This window comes from Diaphorina citri, unplaced genomic scaffold, assembly GCF_000475195.1.
Source record: "Diaphorina citri unplaced genomic scaffold, Diaci psyllid genome assembly version 1.1 scaffold581, whole genome shotgun sequence".
Lineage (NCBI taxonomy): Eukaryota > Metazoa > Arthropoda > Insecta > Hemiptera > Psyllidae > Diaphorina > Diaphorina citri.
Window position 1 is genome coordinate 78,462 of NW_007378015.1, and position 9,437 is coordinate 87,898.

At 42.6% G+C, this 9,437-nt stretch overlaps 1 protein-coding gene across 1 annotated transcript in view; it reads right to left on the reverse strand.

Annotated features, from left to right (window-relative positions):
• The window catches only part of LOC113465291 (fatty acid synthase-like), a 40,369-nt gene extending 31,613 nt beyond the window's left edge, over nt 1–8,756 (reverse strand). Inside the window, 9 exon segments of the mRNA XM_026824389.1 lie at nt 1,420–1,608; nt 2,593–2,823; nt 3,432–3,452; nt 4,635–4,852; nt 5,552–5,754; nt 5,953–6,138; nt 6,797–6,893; nt 7,498–7,693; nt 8,442–8,756. Coding sequence (XP_026680190.1) covers nt 1,420–1,608; nt 2,593–2,823; nt 3,432–3,452; nt 4,635–4,852; nt 5,552–5,754; nt 5,953–6,138; nt 6,797–6,893; nt 7,498–7,693; nt 8,442–8,468 — 1,368 coding nt within the window. The 5' untranslated portion in view covers nt 8,469–8,756.
• Between the last annotated feature and the right edge of the window lie 681 nt (nt 8,757–9,437).

Here is a 9,437-nt window from a genome sequence, read left to right on the forward strand (position 1 = left end):
TTATTTATTGGCCTCGCTCGGCGTAGCTTAACATAGGTGACGCTAAAACCGGTCTTAAACGATCGACTGAAGTGTTATCTAAAACTTTCTCGCTTTGAGTTACTTAACCTAGGTGACGCTAAAACCGGTCTTAAAATAGGACTGAAGTGTTATCTAAAACTTTCTCGCTTTGAGTTCATAGGTCGTCGCGACAAATTTCGAGAGGACGCTAAAACCGGTCTTAAATGATCGACTGAAGTGTTATCTAAAACTTTCTCGCTTTGAGTTCATAGGTCGTCGCGAGATTTCGAGATCAGAGCTCATTTGTGTGAGAAAATGTGAAAAAAATCCCCCAAAAACCAGTTTTTTTGGTTTTTTGGCTTTATGGTTTAACAAAATTTGCACCACCATTTTCGTGTTCCTGGTAAAAAGACCTTTAATTTGATATATAGGTCGACTAGGTTTGGATAAGTCAAAATTTGCACCACCATTTTCGTGATCCTGGTAAAAAGACCTTTAATTTGATATATAGGTCGACCAGGTTTGGATAACTAAAATTTGCACCACCATTTTCGTGTTCCTGGTAAAAAGACCTTTAATTTGATATATAGGTCGACCAGGTTTGGATAAGTGTGAGAAAATGTGAAAAAAATCCCCCAAAAACCAGTTTTTTTGGATTTTTGGCTTTATGGTTTTCTGGACAAAATTTTCACCACCATTTCCGTGTTCCTGGTAACAAGACCTTTAATTTGATATATAGGTCGACCAGGTTTGGATAAGTCCTTCTATGGGAACAGACAGAGTGACAGACAGACGACACCGAAGCGAATACAATAGTATAGTCCGTCCCTTATACCTTTTTATTACTATTGTAATAATAAAGGAAGGACGGACTAATTACTCTTTGACCGAATGATAGTGAGGTTCTAACTCGACAGTCATCCATTTGGTTTGGATGTTTGTTCGTCTATAACTCGCGATTGCCTAGTCCGATTTTGATGAAATTTGGTAGAGGAATTTAAAAGATCAATATTGGTCGATCAGTTCAGGAATTTGGAGCGGTTCCCATTTTTCGATCTTAACTTTTTAGCTTTTCTACTAGTTTTTGGTGTTACCAATTATTGCTTAGATTAGACTGCTGGGGTAAAAAGACTTTTCAGTCCCATTCTGGTAGTATAAACATGGTATATTCTATTGGATTTCGAAGCTTACCTTCCACTGACTGCTACAAGGCGAGGTACATTGTCTTGAATAGCGGGGGTTTTGGTTTTAAATCGATTTATCTCGGGATATAGAAGTCGTAGAAGAAAAAAATTCCGTTGGTGCTCATTTTTCCTGCTCTATGACTTTGAAACATCACCCAAGTAAGCGAAACTGTTCTATTATTGCTTAGACTGCTGGGGTAAAAAGACTTTTCAGTCTCATTCTGGTAGTAAAAACATGGTATATTCTACTGGATTTTGAAGCTTACCTTCCACTGACTGCTACAAGGCGAGGTACATTGTCTTGAATAGCGGGGGTTTTGGGCTTGGGGTTGGATTTGAGTAGAATGTGAGCGTTGGCACCTCCGAAGCCGAAAGAGTTGATGGCGGCATAGCCTCCGTTCCATGGCCACTTCTTATTCACCACCTGCAAAATTCAAAATAGAATGGTGAGTTTTTTCATTGGAAAAAAAAGAAGAAAAAAAGAAAGTAAAAAAAACGCCCAAGAACAAAAGAGGAGCATCTGAAATGGTCATTGGTAAACGGTCACGTAAAGTCAGTAAGTAAATCTTCTTCTCCACCTTTTTTTCAAAAAACGTATTTTTGGTGATTTCTATGGGCTGACATTTGGTTTTGGCTACAATATTTTCACAAGTGGATGCCCTAGGCCCTAGGCACTCACAACCTTTGCTATTTCTTTAGCAAGGGAAATTTCAGTCTGCTATCCTTCCTGTTTTATTTTTTCTTTGAAACGACCCGTGAGAACAAAAGAGGAGTATCTGATAATGTCATTGGTAAACGGTCACGTAAAGTCAGTAAGTAAATCTTCTTCTCCACCTTTTCCGAAAAACGTCTTTTTGGTGATTTCTATGGGCTGACATTTGGTTATGGCTACAAAAAGTGGATGCCCTAGGCCCTAGGCACTCACAACCTCTGCTATTTCTTTAGCAAGGGAAATTTCAGTCTGCTATCCTTCCTGTTTTATTTTTTCTTTGAAACGAGTAATGAAAATCGAATATTCATTTTTTTAAGACAATTTTCACCATTCTGACTTCAGATTTGGGTTTTTCACAAAAAAATTTACGTAAGAATCGAATTTTTATTCGTAGCTTTTTTTTTTCAATTAGAATATTTTATTCAGAACTTATTAACAAAATGCCAGCTTTACTCCTATGGAAAATAAAAAAGTCACAAAAAACCTAGTCCGGAAGGAATGCTCACCTGCAATCGTCCGTCGAGTAGTCCGGGCAGATCCGGGTTGGGCTCGTAGAAGTGCAGGTTGGCGGGAATGGCGCCGGCCTCCATCGCAATGAGAACCTTGGCAATGGAGCACAGGCCGGAGGCGGAGTGCACATCCTATGGAAAATAAAAAAAAAGTAAAAAAAAAACCTAGTCCGGGAGGAATGCTCACCTGCAATCGTCCGTCGAGTAGTCCGGGCAGATCCGGGTTCGGCTCGTAGAAGTGCAGGTTGGCGGGAATGGCGCCGGCCTCCATCGCAATGAGAACCTTGGCGATGGAGCACAGGCCGGAGGCGGGCTCCGAGTGGCCCATGTTGGACTTGACGGAGCCCAGCAGGAGCGGGGAGGAGCGGTCCTTGCAGAACACGTCCGTGATGGCGTTCACCTCTTGCGGATCCCCCACCTGGAGAAGAAGAGTAGAATCGTTTAACTTCAAAAAAAAAAAAAAATAGAATAGAATAGTGTCATTTAATTTCAACGAATATTTAATAGAATGGAATAGATTAGAAACACTACAGAATGATACACGTCATAGTGGAATAAAGAGGTCTGATAGTGGGAACTATAACTGCTAAGGTCTTGTTCCGAAAGTGAAGAGAGAAGGACAGCCCTTCTGAGAATTAAAGTTATATTTGGAATAAAATACACCCCGGGCGGAAATCGAACGTGCGACCTAGCGCTTACAAGACAGGCGCACTGCCCTCCCAGGTTACTACCAGCTGTAACCGAATGGTGATGGCAAAATGAAGAACAGACATGTTTTAATATCAGCCATACACCGGGGTGATGGTCTCTAGCCATGTTTAATTGGCTTGTCCCGAACCGCAGTCAACCATCGTGAGGACTTGTGCTTGTTCTTTAAAAGAAGAAAACCCTTCGAAGAACTGCCAGACAGCTAGGCTGGTTAGGGTTATCTGTTCTCCTTCCTGTTTATAGTCGCACAACTAGACGCTAGTCTACTCTCTGTTTAACATCCCCTAGTCAGACTTCCAGATGGCACTAGTATCCCACCTTGGTTCCAGTGCCATGGGCCTCCACATAGGACACATCGGCCGGATTAATCCCGGCCTCGGCGTACACCTCCTTAGTCAGTTTCTTCTGCATGCCATCGGCCGGAAACGTGGGACACTTTTTCATACTATGACCTATTCTTGGCGTTTTATTTTCAACACAAAAATGGCGTTTTTGGGGGATCTCACAATTTTTTTAATGAAATAAATGAGGAATCCCTAGTTAAACCAATAACTGATTATTATTTTTTTTCTTTTTTTTTACATTCATACCACATAGGTACAATATATAAAGAAAAATAAAAGGTCTTTTTTCTAGGAATCTGCCTTTGCACTCACCTTGGTTCCAGTGCCATGGGCCTCCACATAGGACACATCGGCGGGGGGGGTGCCAGCCTCGATATGGTCATTGGTAAACGGTCACGTAAAGTCAGTAAGTACCTAAATCTTCTTCTCCACCTTTTCCGAAAAACGTCTTTTTGGTGATTTCTATGGGCTGACATTTGGTTTTGGCTACAAAATTTTCACAAGTGGATGCCCTAGGCACTCACAACCTTTGCTATTTCTTTAGCAAGGGAAATTTCAGTCTGCTATCCTTCCTGTTTTATTTTTTCTTTGAAACGACTACTGAAAATCGAATATTCATTTTTTAAAGACAATTTTCACCATTCTTACTTCAGATTTGAATTTTTCACAAAAAAATTACGAAAGAATCGAATTTTTATTCGTAGCTTTTTTTCAATTAGAATCTTTTATTCAGAACTTATTAATAAAATGCCAGCTTTACTCCTATGGAAAATAAAAAAGTCACAAAAAACCTAGTCCGGGAGGAATGCTCACCTGCAATCGTCCGTCGAGTAGTCCGGGCAGATCCGGATTGGGCTCGTAGAAGTGCAGGTTGGCGGGAATGGCGCCGGCCTCCATCGCAATGAGAACCTTGGCAATGGAGCACAGGCCGGAGGCGGGCTCCGAGTGGCCCATGTTGGACTTGACGGAGCCCAGCAGGAGCGGGGAGGAGCGGTCCTTGCAGAACACGTCCGTGATGGCGTTCACCTCTTGCGGATCCCCCACCTGGAGAAGAAGAGTAGAATCGTTTAATTTAAAAAAAAAAAAAAAAAAAAAAAAAAAAGAATAGGGTCATTTAATTTCAACCGGAAACGGGGGACACTTTTTCATACTATGACCTTTTCCCAGTGCCATGAGCTTCCACATAGGACACATCGGCGGGGTTGATGCCAGCCTCGGCATACACCTCCTTAATCAGTTTCTTCTGCATGCCACCGGCCGGGAAGGTGATGCCCTGCTCCTTGTTACCGTCCGTGTTACAGCGCGCATTCACCAGGGTGGCGTAGGCACGACGCGCGACGCTCGCCTTCTGCAGGAACAGCACCACACACGCTTCGGACCGGACGTACCCGTTACCTGGGGAAAGGGAATGTATGAAATGTGGTAACGAGCTTTCTTATTTGCTTTGCAGAAGGTATGGGGTTCGATCCCCACCATGGACAAAAATTTACACTCATGCAAGTTCTGCTGTTCTTAGGTTGACCCAGTATATAAATGGGAAGTATTCTGTCTCTATTCGCCACTGCTTTAAGGGATATATTACAATGGGATGGGCACAAAAATGTTGTTTTAGGGGGATCTCACTAATTTTTGAACGAGAAAAAAAGAGCAAGAAATGTGCAACCTTCGAAGAAAATTGCAAAATGTGTTCAGTCACCAGCCACGTCGAAAGCTTTGCACATCCCCTGCGGAGACAACAAGTTGAGGTGACCTATTCTTGGCGTTTAATTTTCAACACAAAAATGTTGATTTTGGGGGGATCTCACTAATTTTCGAACGAAAAAAGGAGCAAGAAATGTGAAATACCATTTAACTCTTTACTCACCCGCGACGTCGAAAGCTTTGCACATCCCCTGCGGGGACAGCATGTTGAGCCGGTGGAACTGCAGTGATGTATTGGGCTTGAGGAGGAGGTTGCAGCCGCCCACAATGGCCGCGTCTGACTGGCCGGACCGGATGGAGGACACAAAATTGTTGATTTTGGGGGGATCTCACTAATTTTTGAACGAAAAAAAAGAGCAAGAAATGGGAAATTTCATTTAACTCTTTACTCACCCGCGACGTCGAAAGCTTTGCACATCCCCTGCGGAGACAGCATGTTGAGGCGGTGGAACTGCAGTGATGTATTGGGCTTGAGGAGGAGGTTGCAGCCGCCCACAATGGCCGCGTCTGACTGGCCGGACCGGATGGAGGTGAGCGCCTGCTGGAGGGCGAACATAGAACTCGAGCAGGCCGTGTCGATGGCGTAACTCGGGCCACTGGAGAGGGGGAAGATGGAGGAGAAAATTAGGGATTAATAAAGGCCGGAAGTTTTTTTTTTTAAGAATAGAATATACCCCGTTTATACTGCCAATAATGTCCGGATCCGCGGTCCAATAATGTACTTGGCATTTAATTTTCAACACGAAAATATTGTTTTTGGGGGATATCACTACTTTTTGCCTATTCCTACTCACCTCAGATCGAAAGTGTATGAGATTCTATTGGGGAACATAGCCCTACAGCATCCGGTAAGGCCGTAGCCGTTGATCTTGTCCGGATCCGCGGTCCAGTATTCCTCAGACTCGGAGTTGGACACGCCCACAAACACGCCGGTCTTCGAGCCTTTCACTTCGGCCGGATTATAACCTGGCGAGATGGAGGAGAAAATTAGGGATTAATAAAGGCCGGAACAGTTTTTTTTTTTTTAAGAATAGAATATACCCCGTTTATACTGGCAAAATGAACCAACCTCAGTGGTGCAGTGGTTAACGTGTTGGACTTTGGATCTGGAGGTTGGTGGTTCGAGTCCAAGTCATGTCATAAAATTTATATAGGTGTAATAATTGGAGAACGGCGTTTTTCGTCAGCCTCTCATTCAGCCTACATTCGTAAAGGTTAAAACAAGTTTTAGGGCTGCTGGCCCCAACGCCAACCAATACCTAAGCCTCAGAGTGGGCTTTTAGGGATCCTTACCTTAGATCGAAAGTGTATGAGATTCTATTGGGGAACATAGCCCTACAGCATTCGGTCAGTCCATAGCCGTTGATCTTGTCCGAATCCGCGGTCCAATAATGTACTTGGCATTTAATTTTCAACACGAAAATGGTGTTTTTGGGGGATACCAATATTTTTGCCGGTCCGTACTTACCTCAGATCGAAAGTGTATGAGATTCTATTGGAGAATATAGCCCTATAGCATACGGTCAGACCGTAGCCGTTGATCTTATCCAGATCCGCGGTGAGTACTTGGCATTTAATTTTCAACACAAAAATGTTGTTTTTGGGGGATATCACTATTTTTTGCCGGTCCGTACTTACCTCAGATCGAAAGTGTATGAGATTCTATTGGGGAACATAGCCCTACAGCATCCGGTCAGACCGTAGCCGTTGATCTTATCCAGATCCGCGGTGAGTACTTGGCATTTAATTTTCAACACAAAAATGTTGTTTTTGGGGGATATCACTATTTTTTGCCGGTCCGTACTTACCTCAGATCGAAAGTGTATGAGATTCTATTGGAGAATATAGCCCTATAGCATACGGTCAGACCGTAGCCGTTGATCTTATCCAGATCCGCGGTGAGTACTTGGCATTTAATTTTCAACACAAAAATGTTGTTTTTGGGGGATATCACTATTTTTTGCCGGTCCGTACTTACCTCAGATCGAAAGTGTATGAGATTCTATTGGAGAATATAGCCCTATAGCATACGGTCAGACCGTAGCCGTTGATCTTATCCAGATCCGCGGTGAGTACTTGGCATTTAATTTTCAACACAAAAATGTTGTTTTTGGGGGATATCACTATTTTTTGCCGGTCCGTACTTACCTCAGATCGAAAGTGTATGAGATTCTATTGGAGAATATAGCCCTATAGCATACGGTCAGACCGTAGCCGTTGATCTTATCCAGATCCGCGGTGAGTACTTGGTCAGTCTCATTCTGGCAGGATAAACAAGGTATATTCTATTCTATTCTATTCTACCCTATTCCTTTCTATTCTATTCTACTTAAACATACCCGCAGGCCATCTGGTTTCATCGTCCGTAATCAGGTCGATGCCGTCGAAGAGTTGCTGTCGAAACTCGTCGATGTTCTGCGACTGGGGCAGTCGTCCGGAGAACCCCGTGATGACAATTTCGTCGTCCAAATTCCATGGGCCGTTCCCTTGGCCGCCATTTTGAGTCGAATCCTTGCCTATGACGTCACGATGTACCTGTGGGGGAGGAGAAGAATAAGTATCAATATCAATAGAGAAGGCTATACAGGCTAAATATTTTTTGAACGGCTAAAGATGAGACTCTGAAATTTGGGTTACTCTTTTAAAATCCCACTTTTTAAAGTAGTCGTCAAATTTCGGCCAAAGCCAGGGTAGGACGCAGGGGGCCCAACTTCAAAATCTTAATGGGAACCCCCTGATTAAAATATATCATATTAAAGGCCTTAATAAATCTAGTACTTTGACATAAGTTTTAGCCTTTGAGCTCGATCGAAAACCAAGGCCGGAGTTATGACCTATTCAATTTTTCATATTCCCATATCCTTCTGCCAATAGGGGAAGTACCTAAAATAGGAAATTCATTTTGCTCGATGATTTGTGCTTCAAATAGGTCCTCCAGCGTGCAAGCCTGGTGTGATATTCAATCGGAAATGGAGACCGAATTTTAGCCTTTTAGCTCGATCGAAAACCAAGGCCGGAGTTGTGACCTATTCAATTTTTCATATTTCCATATCCTTCTGCCAATAGGGGAAGCACCTAAAATGGGAAATTCATTTTGCTCGATGATTTGTGCTTCAAATAGGTCCTCCAGCGTGCAAGCCTGGTGTGATATTCAATCGGAAATGGAGACCGTCCATATCCTTCTGCCAATAGGGGAAGCACCTAAAATGGGAAATTCATTTCCAGCGTGCAAGCCTGGTGTGATATTCAATCGGAAATGGAGACCGATCAAACTCAAACTCACCTGAACTTCAGGAAAGCGGGCAGGCATTTTGACAGGTGTAGACCGCGGCTTAGCTTCTATATCTCACTGCCTCCTTATGCTATCACTGGGAGGACGTAGCTCTTATATACAAATCCGCGGCGATCAATCGCGGTAAACTTCAAGTTTGGGGTAAATTGGGGTCACGTTTGGTGTAAATTGGGGTCAGTTGGGGGTTATTTCGTCAAATTTGGGGTAAACTGGGGTCAGTTGAGAGTGATTCCGGGTGTCCAAATTTCTTTCCTTCCGCAGGCAGAACAAATTTGGGATCTCGACTGATCTACTGCGTGCAGGCGCCTGACAACAGAAGAGAGAACAGACAAGGTGACGTTAGTAGTGCATACTATCCTGTTGATCTTTTGTTTAGTACTAGGACTTACGTAAATAAAATTAAAATTGGAATTACCTTACTTATAATTTACAATTTAAATTCATGGTAGTCCAATTACGTAAACATGTACATTATTTTGCTATTATATCATTATTTATTTTATTTTTTTCAACTACCTATGTACAACAGTGCTTTATTTATTGGTGAAAATGTTCAAGTTGGGGTCTCCCGTCTCAATCAGTGTTGATAAAATTCCATACTTCGGCGGGGATTGAACCCGCGCCCTCCTGATTACAAGATGAGCGTCTTTTATTTATTAAAATATTTAAACTGCTTTATTTTTCCAGCGGAAACGATACCAAAACCCTCCAAGAGTCAACTGATTGCTTGTAAGTATTTCCTCAAAACTTAAATTACATCTTTGACATTACATCTTGCTGGTCATTTAGGGGTGCACACAGTCTTGAGCTGGATTCAAAAGTAGCAAGGGCTTAATCAATCAATAAAATGGAAAATATAATAAATAGTTGTTTTACTTCCTAGTTGTTTTAAAAGTAAAACAACATCTCATAAAGACCTACCTATTTATGTATTTTCCAGTGGGTGTTCACAATGCAATTCCATTCATTGGCTTTGGATTCCTGGAC